Consider the following 15,159-nt stretch of genomic DNA (forward strand, 5'->3'; position numbering starts at 1 on the left):
CACATCCCACACCCCGCCTGCACCCCCAACTCCCTGCCCTGAGCCCCCTGCCGCATCCCACACCCCAACTCCTTGCCCTGAGCCCCCTGCCACATCCCGCACCCCTCCTGCACCCCCAACTCCCTGCCCTGAGCCCCCTGCCACATCCCACACCCCGCCTGCACTCCCTGCCCTGAACCACCTGCTGCACCCTGCACCCGGACCCCTGCCGCACCCCTCTTGTACCCCACACACCAACTCCCTGCCCTGAGCATCCTGCACATCTCCTGCACCTCAACTCCCTGCCCTCAGCCCCCACTGCACCCTGCACCCTTTCTGCACCGCCTGGGGGCAGCGTTGGGGTGAGGACTTCAGGGAAGGGATTGGAATGGGGCAGGGAAGGAATGGGAAGAGGTGGGGCAGGGGCGGGGCCTAATTGGAAGGGGTGGAGTGGGGGCGGGGCCAGAGGCAGTGGGGGGGGGGGGTTCCAGTGATGTGGCCCTCGGGCCAATGCACTAGTCCTCATGCGGCCCTCGGGGTCATCTGAATTTGAGACCCCTGAGCTAGACGGATCAAGCTATGCATCGTAGAAGCATACATGGTATCAGGTTCTCCTGCTCCAGACATCATCATGGAACCGCCATGAGATCTATGGTGACATCATGGACGGAAAGAGCTTGTGTTTCCACTACAGAGATCCGCAGGGCAGCAACGTGGTCATTAGTTAACACCTTTATTAAATGCTATAAAGTGGACACCTGCTTAAAGTTGGGCACATGCTAAAATACCTTGATGAGACTGGGCCCACGTAAGAAAGTAGCTTGCACTGTCATAGTTCCGTTTAACTTAAATAAAGAGGTGCCCAGTTATTCTACATTGGGTAGCACTGACTCACCTGAGTAGAACTTTAGTGAATGCTCATATGAGTAAGGGTGGCAGAATCTCATCCAAAATAATGAACTAAACTATCAGTGAAGGTGAACTTAGCTTCCCTGCCTATTAAGGAACTAAAAAAAAATAATCTTGTTTTACATGTTAAAGGGCCAGTTTCCAGACTCTGGGTTGGCGGCTGAATGCCCTCAAATCCCTTTGTCTTTAACGGAAGATGAGGGTAGTCAGCACCTTGTAGGATTGAGAACTGTTTGTCAGGGAGAGAACATGCTCTGCAATAAAACCTTTCCTTTCCCAGAATGGTGCTCCAACAATCATACCTTAGCTTGAACACGTGTTTCTTCTTTTTGTAATCAACCGCTATTTCACAGACTGCTTCTTTCAAGCTGATGGGAATCTCACTGTGGTAGGGAATGCCAGAAGCAGCAGCCTTGGAATCTTTGTAGAAGCCCATCTCTTGGTTGTTTATAACACAGTACACGTTGTGCCAGGATCTTCAAGAAAGGGAAAGTAATCAAAGCATGTGTAAGTCTAATTCTCTTCAATGAACCATGAATCTGACTGAATCAAGTACAATTATCTTTATACAATTATAAAATGAACACCAACTCAGTCTGGGGAGGTAGCAAAACACGTATCGCCCTCATAACTGCAGGCTGAGAATTTTCTTGTGCAAGTGCTGTTTCAAGACAAAAGTATTGATCTTATGCCAAATGGAACAGAGATTTCTAGAGCTCTCTCTTATACCACATTAGCATACCCTAAGAGTGGGAGTACTGTTTGGAAGATAGGCAGTTTACATACTCGAAAGAGAAACTGCTTGACCTTTTAATGAGTACTTGTTCTCGTAGAGGGATTTTTCACTGTGTTATAAGATTATGGATGAATTGTACATAAAATTCTTGACTCTTGTATACACTCTGTAGCAGTAATTATTACCTCCTTCTGTAACATGGTTGTAAAAAGAAAGGAATACTAGAAGCAGGTCTCCTTGAATATTAATACCTCTGACCTAACTATCTACATCAAGTTTTATAGTTTGACACATTCCTGTAGAATCTCAACTCTCTGGAAAAACTTTTTCCTCAACAGTAGTCATAGCACAAATATAGTTTTTCCATGTGACGTGGGACTCTAGATAAGAGGACAAAGACAGCCATTTTACTGTAATTCAAATCTCTGCCCCCTTGGCTGCAACCCAACAGTTCACTCCATTAGTAGTAGGGAGTGATGAGCTAGAGCAGGATTCAGACAACACTTTATTTTCCAGGCAAATTATAGTTATGGCTTTCCCAGTGCTTCCCCTCAATGATCATATAGGACCTGATTCTGCTTCCTCAGAAAGATAAAACTTTCAATGGGAGTGTTCCTTGTATGGGGACTGCAGGGTAAGGCCCTTAGAAATTAAATCAACCAGTAGATACAAATCTAACTTCAACCCACACTTTGAGCAGATTGCAGTGTAGATGGAAGGTGTTAATTACAAACAACTAAAAACGTGGATGCTTCTAGTACCACACTTGCACATTTTTCTTTTCCCGTGGGCTTGTAATTGAGGTACTACACTGGGACTCAGATCTGGAGTCAATTCCCAGCTCTGCCACACACTTCTTGCGTGACCTTGGGCACATCACTTAATTTCCCTGTACCTCAATTCCCCATCTGTAAGAGAACAATAAAATTCCTTTCTCCATCCTTTGTCTTCTCTGTCTATTTAGCCTGTATGCTCTTACAAGTAGGAACTATCTTTTACCATGTGTTTGTGCGTCACCTAGCACAATGGGGCCTTAATGTTGACTGAGGCTTCTAGGAGCTATGTAGTACAAATAATGATGTTTAGTAGTCTTAATGTATATTTGAATGTAAAACTTATTTACACTAAATGCTGGCTACTTTACCTGTTTGAGGCTTTCTTGTTATGTGTCTCCCACTCATGTTTACGATGCAAAATGCCCTCCATCTGAGCTGAAGGAGTCTCTTGTGTTTTGGCTGGTAGGGTAGCCGCAGTCTGAGCCTGAATGGCGGTCTTGGCTTTGCGGTCTGCAGTTGGGGAAGGAACAGGACTAGACTCTTTTGAACTTGTCCTCTGTTCTGCAGCTCCATTGACCATTTCATTTGTTTCCACAGTTTCCGCCATCTAGGAACAGTGGAAAAAACATTCAGCTAGAGGCCACACAAAGCTACAACATCTTAGAGTTAATTTTCTATCTTGCACAGTGTGGCTGAGTGTACACTTTGTCTATAGAGTAAGACAGTCCAGTAAAATCACTTTCACACCCCCATGGAGACACAGAAGGCCAAGGAAATTAGACTTATGAATGGATTAGTACCCATTTTACAAATGAAAAAAAACCAGGAAAAATAAGAGGAGCTAAACATCAGTGTGAGTTTTACTGCACTTTGTTCTGTTAATCAATCCATATTATTTTATATATTGTCAATCCTAAAATGAGAGCATTTCATCCCATTGCTAAGTACTCAAAGACTTGCAACAGTAACAATCACACTTCTGTAAACATTAGAGGAATAATTAAAGTTATAGACATCAGCCACCTTACATATATTTATAATTTTACTGTTTTAAGTTTAATATAAATTATAAACATGTATTAAATTGCAAGTAAACAGAAAATACAATCAGAACTGTCCAGGAGCATTCACGAAAACACAACTTTAATGTAAGTTGCAAAATTGCTTGGTTTCTGTAAATGCTCTTTCTCCCCAGGTCCCAGATAGCACATAATCAAAACATGCAGAAATTAGGAAGATTACACCATGCATTTCATGTCCATCATCCCAGTTAGGATTTGGATCTTAAAGACAGGGAAAATGTGAGAGGTCAAATGTCAATTTGTCAAAGTCTGTTGCAGACTTCATTATTAGATGGATTGGATTTATGTTAAAGGAACTGGAAACCACCACAGTCACTCAACATCACACAGCTATTTACCCCCAAACAAAGACAGAACCAAGGCCTTGCCCATCACTTGCTTTGTTGATCGCGTTGCCTGCTGCACTGTGTTCGAGATAGCCTAGAGAGCAGCCAGGTTTCCAGCAGCTCTGACTGGTCAAGCTGTCGACGTCTTCAGGAGCCATTCATCCAAAAATCATTTAAATTGGAATCCTAATGGCTAGTGTGCTTTTGCAATGCAGCTTGCTTCCAGTTTTATTTTTTCCTGTACCATTACATTGACGTGTAGAGCCTTTGGTAGCAGCCCACAGGTTACACAATGAGTGTCTGGTATTGTTATTAGCAAGTTACTAAAGCTCATTGCTGCTAATGCTCTAGTAGATTACAAACATTCTGTACCATTTTTATGCAAGCAAGTATTTTCAAATGGCACAATAATTAAAGACATTCCCACTGTTGCACAGCGGCTGAACAAGTCAAAAGCAGCAGAATTATTAGGCAATGAACTACAAATTAGACCTCCCTTTGCTAGAATTTTTCATGCCTGTCAACTGTGAATTATTATATCTTAGATCACTGTACGTCATATACTGAACCCTAGAAAAATTCAAGTATAAACTTGTTATGAATATGGGAAGGATTGGTTAACTGCCTTTAAACAAACTAAATTTTCAGAGTATATACATTACATCACTGAAACAGGGAAAGAATCACAACTCACATTACATTTCAGGCATATTCAATTAATAGGACTATGCCTCTAAAGATGTACAACCTTACAATCTAGTTCAGGGTTTCTCAAATTTTATTGCACCGAGACCCCTTTCTGACAACAAAAATCATTACACAACCTCAGTAGAGGGGACCAAAGCCTGAGCCCAGCTGCCCTGGGCGGCTGGGCCAAAGCCCGAGCCCCATCAGCCTGGGTGGGGGGGCCAAAGCTGAAGCCTCAGGGCTTCAGCCCCAGGTAGGGGGCCTGTAACCTGAGACCTGCTACCCAGGGCTGAAGCCCTTGGGCTTTGGCTTCAGCCCTGCGCGGTGGGACTCAGGCTTCAGCTTTGGTCCCAGGTGGTGGGGCTCGGGCTTTGGCCCCGGGCCCCAGCAAGTCTGAGCTAGCCCTGGCAACCCCATTAAAATGAGGTCACGACCCACTTTGGGGTCCCGACCCACAGTTTGAGAGCCGCTGATCTAGTTTATTGGAAAACAAGTGCCACTTGAAAATGTCCATCCTGGATTATGGTTCTATCTATTTCCTGTTGGTATTTTACAACTTTAGGCTACGTCTACACTATGAGCTAAGGGTACGATTCCCAGCTCGCATACACATGCCTAGCTCAATGAGAACTAGCACAAGGATAAGTAGTAGTGCAGCCATAGTGCATGGGCAGGGGTAAAACGGCTAAGCTGTGCGGAATATGTACCCACCCATTTCAGACAGGTTTGTACTCAGCAGAGCTAAGCCATGCGGCTGCTGACTGTGCTACCATGGCTACACGACTGTTTCTACATTGAACTAGCACAAGTATGTATACGCAAGCTGGGAATGTGAAATTTGGGCCATTAACATCTGCCACTTTTAACCAAACATCAAAATAAAACAAAACATGCTACAGGAAAAAAGACTGGTGGATGAGTATCCTAACGCTGCCAGCATAGTTACCAGGAAATGGATGTTATAACAAAGCAAGCTAACATCCTAGTTCACCATGTTTAAAAAAAAAAGTGTGTGGGGGGGGGAGGGGGGGCTAAGCAAAAAGCTACTTGGCTAGTGACAGCTTAATTACTGTTCTTGAAACAAATTCTTATTTCTAAATTGACAGATCTATATAGTGAGACTGTATGAAGTTTAAATGAAGAACAAGAATTAATTACTGGGCATGTGTGTAAACTGTACATTACAGTGGATGACGGTAACTTAAATACTTGCCAATAGCCTTATATAACTACGTAAAACTACCTGTAAGCTAACCTCAGTATTTGCAGGATTCAACTTATTTCCCATAGTAAGTATAGGAAGGATATGAGAATATCACAAATATGGAGGTACCCATACCTACTCATTGTAGGTAAAACAGAGAACTTTTTCAGTACAGCCACTGCACATCTAGTTAGAATGTTTTTATGGAAGAGATAAAAAAAAATAACTCACTGCTGAGATTTGCAAACCTGTTGTTTTAAAAAATAACTGCCAATTTTAATTACATAACCAGTCCCTGAACTTCTATTTCCACTTACAATTTAACTATTGATTTTAATTACTGGATTGAAATAAAAACCAAAATGCATATGCAAACTAAAACACTACAGTTATGCTAGGACTATGAAAAGCTAATGGAAATTTTTGTAGCATAATTTTCTTTTTTATATGTTATCCACAATGAACAGGAGAAAAGCAAAATAAATCTGCACATGGACCACAAATATTTATACCAAGTATGTGCCATGAAAATAAGGAAAAAAAAAAAAAGAGGAGCTAAATAAACTTTAATGGAAACATGCTTTGAGCATGCAGAAACAACACAACAGAGGACAAACATTAATAGCAAACGGTACTGTTACAATAACAAAACGGTTAACACACATTAATACATTTTTCTTCATTGTGACTGTTTATGGGAGGTTAGTTGCAAGTACTTTAGTGGCTAGCTACTATTCATGAGGTATTTAAATCACAACTGTGACATGCAACATGACAGCTGGTGACATGATTAGAAACACCCCTTTGATTTTCAAAGTGCATGAAGCAATATTACATTCAGTTCATCAACTTGAGTCTCTGCACTATAACTCAAAGACAAATAAATTACAGCCAATAAATTGTTCTGTCAAAGATATAATTTTGAGATCTTAGTCATAATTAACAGGTAAAAATATTATACTCCCTTAGTGTCTGGCATTATGATTTTAATCATTTTTCTTGACAGTAAAGCAAAATTTGTATATTTAACCCTAATAATATAAACTAAAAATTATTATCTACCTAAATGACTTATTGTTAGCCAGAATACATGTAAAGGCTTCCTGGTCTGGCAAGTCTAAAGACGCAACTAAGCTTTATGAGTACTGTAATACTTTTAAAGGCACAGAGACCTAATACTGGTGCATGGAATCCACCAGAACATTTGTGTATATTTGTATACAGAAATTTAAAAAGGATTAAGAAGCTATATGTTGTTATCCTGACAAAAGAAAAGAAAAGACATGCATCATGAAGTGGAAAGATAAGTTATTATAAAAGTACAATTGTTGGAGAACAGTCCATCAGTCACCTTTGCTATGATATTCTTTTGAAATCTAAATTTTGATCATCAACAGCAGCTTATATCAACTCTGTTACAAACAGCAAAACTGGTGTATGTCTAATGTATTGCAACATGTGGTTCATTGAATTATAGGCTAGAAAGCTCTCATTAAGAGATCAACATGCAGATGGTGAAGATTAATAAGATGTGTTATAAAAAGATTCCATAATAAAAAAACCAAAAACAAACGAAAAGAAAAGAAAAGTTGAATAAGGTTATGGTAACAACCAAGATGATTTGCTGTATGGAAAAATGTTGTGGTGCTACTGCAGGCCCGCTCTCAAATTGCTCATCACATTTACTTGTGGCATTACTTTTGCAAAGCTCTGGCATTTAAAACAATCTAGTTTTCATTGTTCTAATATTAATATTGAAGATGAATTGAAATGCTTTATTGGAGAAAGGAACATGGAAAAACTGTCTGACACCCCAGAATGTTTACAGAATATATGTGCAGAACCAAAAGCACTAGGGATAGGTATTTGGGAGGTGAACTGCTGAAATGCATTTCCTGCCAAAATCTGAGTTCAGGGTGTCACACTGCACCCCATATTCATCATGGTGATATGATTATGATATGATTATGGCATAATGATGATGCGTTTTGTATAAGACGGGTCATGTGAGGTCTCATTGGAAAAGTTATGATTTGCCAAATATGATTATCCTATTTGCGTGCAAGTATCCTGGGGGACGTGCTAGTCCCATGCTAAAGGGATTTCTAGCCTGTGTATGGAAACTTGTTGGACTGCTTGTATCATCAGTCAGGGTGAGAAATAGCTAATTCAAATCCTATCTATCTAGTATGTTCGGCTTACTTTGTGGTTTTTTGTTTATTTGCTAGATAATCTGCTTTGATCTGTTTCCTATCACTTATAATCATTTAAAATCTATCTTTCTGTAGTTAATAAACTTGTTTTATGTTTTATCTTAACCAGGGTGTTTTGAGTGAAGTGTCTGGGAAAATCTCAGCTCTGTAAACAAAGGCTGTTGCATATCTTTCCCACATCGAGGGGGAAGCAAATATATTAATGAGCTTGCATTGTACAGAACCCTGTGGAGCAAGATGGTATAATTCTGGGTTTATACTCCAGCAAGGGTGCAGGCTGGGGAGCTGAGTGGCTTAGTTAAAGCACTCAGGTAGCTCAGCTGGGTGTGTGGTGCCACCTGCTGTTGTGTTGGGTGATAACAAGGCCTGGAGAGACTGACTGAATTACCAGCAGAGCAGTGTGAGGAGGACCAGCCCAGCTGTATGGTTTGGGGGCAAAGAGGTTCCCATGGCTCCCAGACTGCATCCTGGGGGTGACAACCCGTCATACAGGGCTTGGCATTTCCACTGCAAAAATGATAACTCTAATAGCCCATGGCTATTTAGGTTATTTAAGGTGACTTTAAGCACCATACAGGATCAGATCCAAAGACATAACAAGGAGCAGCAGCATGCTTTACAGCACTCTGAGTGTTAGAGCAATTCAAGTTGCAGGGGAAACAGACCCTGATTTCAGGCCTTGGCAGGAATGGTATCAGAGACAAACCAATTTTCTACTATTCTGTTGTTATAAATAAATGTATTTATTGGTAATTTTTAAGTCTGCACATATGAGGCTAACTCCTGCTTGCCTTATTCTTATGCACACTCCCACTGACTTCACTTGGACATCTTCTATTGGTAAGGATTACTCACATGAATAAAGCAAGAATGATTTAGCCTGTATTCAGTTAAAAATTCAGGGTCTTATACAATTATGTGTATTTTTTTTTTTTTTTAAAGAAAGCATTGCAGCTCCTTTTTCAGAGTTGGTGTCTGCTCTCAGTTATAACACCATATCCAGGGTGTGTCTATTTTACTCAAGGGAGTTTCTATGGTGTAAACTGAGCAGAAATCAGGGGAGAATCTGGCCCTAAATGTTATGCGGTAAGACTAAAACTCCTTATAAAGATTGAATATCAAAAATCCAGTTGCTCATTTTTAGCATTCTAGGTTCTCTGTTTATTTTTATCTTCAGTTAAAAAGTTAATTCTGCATGGAATGTTACACAACTAACCTTTAGGCTTTTATTTTTGGTAGTTATAACTCTTTTCTCCCCCACAGCCGGTATTGTCAAGCTCATTTGCATAGATTATCTTCAGCCTTGTAAATAACTCACTTGCTAATGCAGCTAATTTAATAATGTTGCCGTGCTGAAACCTGTTAGTATAACTGAATGCGTCATACCTGTCAGATTTTAGTTTTCTTCTTCATTATGATGTAATCTCATTAAATCTCAATTACTCATCTAAAGGATGATTTAGCTGTAAAATCTTAATGCTATTAATGACATGAAAAACTCACAATAAGTAACAGGAAATAAAAGTGTCACTTTAACTTAACTGAGTGTCAGTGAAGGGATTCAAATAAACAAGGATTAAAGTGAATCAAATATATATCCAAGAGGGCTACTAATTAAATAAAAGTCAACTGGATGGGAGAAAAGAAAAGCAGCAGGGGATTTGAAGCCAAAAGATTAAAACCAATAAAATACTGAATAAAGACGGTTTTCGCTGCAATTGGTTTTGCACGTCACAGTCCAGACCATGGCCGGTCATTGGCTGTCCATCTGCTATTAAAGTTTTTGTAGTTTTGGTAGGTTTGGGAGCGGTAACTAACCCGTGGAGACTCCTGGTCTGATGGTAAACCATTTTGGGAAACCTGTTCTCCTTTTGTACCATCCCTGTTGGGAGACAGAAAACAAAATTGCATGAAATTCTAGAAAGTCACAAAACCTTCCTCACAAAAAACAAACTTTTCTACTGAATTTTATGCACTGTAGAAATAGAAGCAATTGTTATACAAATGCCTGAATCTCCTGCGATTTACATCAGTTTTAAAAGTGTAAGTACATTGAGTTCTGTGGGTTACACCTGATATGGAATAATGTGAGGGCAGAATCAGGCCCTGAGTCTTTTATATCATAATAACCTAACTAGGATTCTGTCCTCATCACATACAAAATAACTGCAATTTGCGTGCGACTTAAATTGTAACTGTAGTTGGTGCACACTGAGCAACTTCCTCAAATGTGCAGACCTAGAAAGTTTTACTCACATGTCCTTACGCTGAGAACGAAATCAATCTGTCCATTGACTTCAATGCATGGGCGGCAGGTATCACAGAATAGGGGAGGCCGAGACTCCCCAAACAGCCCCGTGTGGCCCTGCCCATGCTCAGCCTCCAGGACCCCTCCTGCTTCTCACCGGCGCTCTTCCCCTGTGGCCGGGGCCCTGGGCTGGGATTAGGGGGGCAGGCCTGCGGCCAGGGACTCCCGGAGCTCCGGAGCTGGAGGCGTTTGGGTGGCCCTGGGCTGTGGCAAGCCGCCAGCAACCTTGGGAGGATGTGGGGGGGAGTGCTCTGGCGGGGGAAAGGGGCAGGCCAGGCTCCCCAAGCTGGCGGTTCACGTGACGCCCATGCTTCAATGGGTTTGGTCCTCAGTGTGTTCACCTAAGGAGGGGAGCCAAGCTCCCTGCAGGCTCATGGAGATTTCCAGTGACTAATTAAATGAAACTGGGCTGTTGTCAGCATCAAATATCTTGTTTGTGGGCCTTCTCTACACTCAGAATTCCCCCTCATTCTTTAGTTCTGAATCGAAGATTGTTTGAGCAGGTAATTGAGGACAACTGTTTTCATTTAATCAAACAGATGGAGTTCCAACCCTCCTCTGTGCAAAATATAGACACACTGTACTAGTGCACACTTATCCCATTCCTCTTACAATTGGTATGCGTACTTCCACCTTTTCATGTTCTCTGTATGTATAAATATCTTCTGTCTGTGTGTTTCACTCTGTGCATCTGAAGAAGTGAGCTGTAGCCCACGAAAGCTTATGCTGAAATAAATTTGTTAGTCTCTAAGGTGCCACAAGTACTCCTGTTCTTTTTGTATCTTTATGCAGAATTATGGCTCAACAGAGAAGCAGGGCTCCTTTGTGCAGGGTGCTAGCATCTGTCATCCTGTTACTACTGTCTCTAATCTGGAACACAGCATTCAGTAGATGCGCATGCACCACATGCCTTTTGCCTGAAGGTAAGTTTACTATTACTTGTGGGGCCCAGGGAGGAGTAATTCATGTGCAGTTTGCCTTCTTTGGGCTGAGCTTACCATTGTTGTGAATCTGCATCTTCTGGAACCTTTGGGCTTGGCTCTGGGGAAGGAGGCTGCCTCTTTCTTTCCTCTTCCTCTTGCTGTCGACGTACTTCCAGTAATTCCAGCTAGGGAGGGAAAATATTGGAGAATGGTAACAACTCACACCTCAGTCATTTTCAAGAAGCACTTCTAGAAGATGCCTATAACTCAGGGCTTTTGCTGATACATCATTAAAATTAAAGTTTATTGAAACAAAACGTTTGGGCCCAATCCTGCAAATTATCACACAAGTGTGTTGTCACACTGCAGTCCATGTAAGGAAGGACATGCAATATCAGGGCCCTAATTACTATCTCCTACACTAGCAACTAATGGAGCATTTCCTCAGTAATTTACTGTTTGTGTTTGTATCTTCAAAACAAACACATTATATTAAATATACAGAAAACATCCTAAACTGTTAAAGCCCTGGCAAGTAATGCAATTTGTACGCCAGTGGGCTAGAGGGGCCCCTCAACTCTGGAACACGCTTTCTCTCCTCCTCTCTGGCCTCACACAGCTCCAATTTGTTGCAAAGACCATTCATTCACCTAGGCTCTCTCTGGAGGCAGGTGGGGAAGGTATTAGCATTAGTGGGAGAGACATGTAGTGTGAGTGACAGGGTCAATTTGATTGAATAAACTGAAGGGAAAGTGTAAATATTGCAGTGAACAAAACACGGGAAAGTAGCCAAGAAAGCAGCCCTTTGGGGACTTAAAGAGTACTCACTGTAGTCAGTCTTTCCAGTGCTGAAAATCTTTCATCCCAAGTAGCCGCAGATTTTTCAAACGCTTCATGCCGCTTAATTAACTTTTCCACTTCATCCACACTTTGACCTATCTCACGACTGGATAGGTATGGCTCCTGTCCCAGCAGCCAGGCCTCAGCCACACTAGCATCCCTTGAGAACTGATGTACTTCCAGAACTGAGCAAAAATATAAGGCAGTCAGTGCTTAGTGACATCAAAAGTGGCACAATATAGTCAGGTGCCTTTAGTTCTTGTTTTTAGAAGGGTTGGGGGGAGGGAGGGATTTAAGTGTCTTTGGCTGAATTTATCTCTGAACTAAGTCAATTGAATTGAATGGACTTATACTAGAATTGTAATTCTGATGTTCTAGTTTTGCTGAGGTAGTTTGAGCAATGCTTATATCGAGATGCAATAAGACACACAAATCAACACCTAAACTCCTAATTATGGGCTTGACCCAGCTCCTGTAGAAGTAAATGAAGAGACATCTGCTGAGTTCAGTGGAAGTTGAATTGGGCTCTACTCCAGTAGCACTGTCAGGAGTGCAGCTCGTGTCTCAGGAACCAACCTAGTGGTAGAACTATGCAAAGCATGTGTCTTTGGTACAAGTAATGCATTAACCATACATTAATAATAAGATAATGGATTGCTGGCTGGGCCTTACACTGTCAATGGATGTATTTAAGATTTTATGAAATGTGACCTCTGTCTGTCACTGTGTATTGTGATGTTACAATATTATTAGGTTGTCAAGTGATTAAAAAGATTAATTGAACAATTAAAAAATGTAATCACGATTAATCGCACTGTTAAACAATAGAATACCTTTGATTTAAATATTTGTGGATGTTTCCTACATTTTCAAATATATTGATTTCAATTACAACACAGAATACAAAGTGTACAGTTCTCACTTTATTTTGATTACAAATATTTGCACTGTAAAAAACAAAAGAAATAGTATATTTCAATTCACCTAAAAGAAGTACTGTAGTGCAATCTCTTTATCATGAAAGTTGAACTTACAAATGTAGAATTATGTACAAAAAATAACTGCATTCAAAAATAAAACAATGTAAAACTTTAGAACCTACAAGTCCACTCAGTCCTACTTCAGCCAATCACTCAGACAAACAACTTTGGTTACAATTTGCAGGAGATAATGCTGCCCACATCTTGTTTACAATATCACCTGAAAGTGAGAGCAGGCATGCGCATGGCACTACTGTAGCCGGCATCGCAAAATATTTATGTGCCAGATGCGCTAAAGATTCATATGTCCCTTCACACTTCAACCACCATTCCAGAGGACACGCATCCATGCTGATGACAGGTTCTGCTCGATAACAATACAAAGCAGCACAGTCCGACCCATGTTCATTTTCATCATCTAAGTCAGATGCCACCAGCAGAAGGTTGATTTTCTTTTTTGGTGGTTCGGGTTCTGTAGTTTCCGCCTCAGAGTGTTGCTCTTTTAAGACATCTGAAAGCTTTCTCCACACCCCGGCCCCCTCAGATTTTGGAAGGCACTTCAAATTCTTAAACCTTGGGTCGAGTGCTCTATCTATCCTTAGAAATCTCACATTGGTACCTTCTTTGCGTTTTGTCAAATCTGCTGTGAAAGTGTTCTTAAAACGAACATGTGCTGGGTCATCATCCAAGACTGCTATAACATGAAATGTATGGCAGAATGCAGGTAAAACAGAACAGGAGACATACAATTCTCCCCCAAGGAGTTCAATCAAAATTTAATTAATGCATTATTTTTTTAACAAGCATCATCAGCATGGAAGCATGTCCTTTGGAATGATGACGAAGCATGAAGGGACTTATGATGTTTAGCATATCTGACATGTAAATACCTTGCAACGTCAGTTACAAAAGCGAACGCCTGTTCTCACTTTCAGGTGACATTTTAAATAAGAAGCAGTCAGCAGTATCTCCTGTAAATGTAAACAAACTTGTTTGTCTTAGCGATTGGCTGAACAAGAAGTAGGACTGAGTAGACTTGTAGGCTCTAAAGTTTTACATTGTTTTGTCTTTGAGAGCAGTCATATAACAAAAAAAAAACAAAAAAAAAACATTTGTAAGTTACACTTTCACGGTAAAGAGATTACACTACAGTACTTGTATGAGGTGAATTTTTACAGTGCAAATATTTGAAATCAAAAATAATAATATAAAGTGAGCACTATACACTTTGTATTCTGTGTTGTAATAGAAATCAATATATTTGAAAATGTAGAAAAACATTCAAAAATATTTAATACATTTCAACTGGTATTCGATTGTTTAACAGTTTAATCGTGATTAATCAATTTTTTTAATCGCAGTTAATTTTAATTAATCACTTGAGTTAACTGCGATTAATCGACAGCCCTAGTTCTTCGCTGTACACCCAGACTAGGAGATATACTTTCTGTTAAACCAAGAGGCCTCCTTTAAACCCATTCTCACAATACTCAAAACTTAGGGCTTGTCTTCACTACTGAGGTAAGCCGACCTAAGTTACGCTACTCCAGCTCCGTGAATAATGTAGCTGCAGTCGACATAGCTTAGGCTGACTTACCCCAGTCTCTTCACTGCGCTGCGTCGACGGGAGACGCTCTCCAGTCAATTTACCTTACTCTTTTCGGGGAACTGGAATCGACCAGAGAGCACTCTGTCATCGATTTAGCGGGTCTTCACTAGACCCACTAAATTGACACCCGCTGCATCGATTGTAGCAGTGGCAATCTCCCCAGTAGTGAAGACAAACCCTTACACTTTGTTTTTGAGGCTTATCACTCCTAGAAACTTAACCGCAATTGCACGTATTTCCTTAAGAGTATAACACTGGGTGGGTTTTTGCAGTGTTCCACATAAATAGCTTTGGAAACGAAGAAATGTGTTGATGTAAAATGAAATAAAAAACTGTGTCTAAGGTTTGCCTTGCATTCAAAGCAGGAACACGTACAGCCCATGTCATGCAATTAAGGTCTGCCAGGCAGCCATCTAGGGTGCCATAAAACGGTACGGATAACAAGGAGGTTTCCACTGCAGCAAAGAGTCACTTGACAACAAGACCCCTGAGTTTTGGGAGAATCTCTTTGAAGCACAGGAAATGGAAGGTGGTCTAGTCAGGCCTAGAATATCCCCACACTTCAGCTGCCTATTACTATAGCATGG

The 15,159-nt window shown here is 40.8% G+C and overlaps 1 protein-coding gene across 2 annotated transcripts in view; it reads right to left on the reverse strand.

Annotated features, from left to right (window-relative positions):
• Window positions 1-15,159, reverse strand: part of SPTBN1 (spectrin beta, non-erythrocytic 1) — a 147,453-nt gene that overhangs the window by 6,271 nt on the left and 126,023 nt on the right. For both annotated transcript variants that reach the window (XM_029911738.1, XM_026652515.1), the window contains exons 29-33: window positions 11,972-12,168; window positions 11,219-11,328; window positions 9,731-9,794; window positions 2,769-3,007; window positions 1,191-1,364 (exon numbers count right to left, since the gene is read on the reverse strand). In XM_029911738.1, coding sequence (XP_029767598.1) covers window positions 1,191-1,364; window positions 2,769-3,007; window positions 9,731-9,794; window positions 11,219-11,328; window positions 11,972-12,168 — 784 coding nt within the window. The remainder of the gene's footprint in view (window positions 1-1,190; window positions 1,365-2,768; window positions 3,008-9,730; window positions 9,795-11,218; window positions 11,329-11,971; window positions 12,169-15,159) is intronic.

Source organism: Terrapene carolina, unplaced genomic scaffold (assembly GCF_002925995.2).
Source record: "Terrapene carolina triunguis isolate 2854851 unplaced genomic scaffold, T_m_triunguis-2.0 Scaffold120, whole genome shotgun sequence".
Lineage (NCBI taxonomy): Eukaryota > Metazoa > Chordata > Testudines > Emydidae > Terrapene > Terrapene triunguis.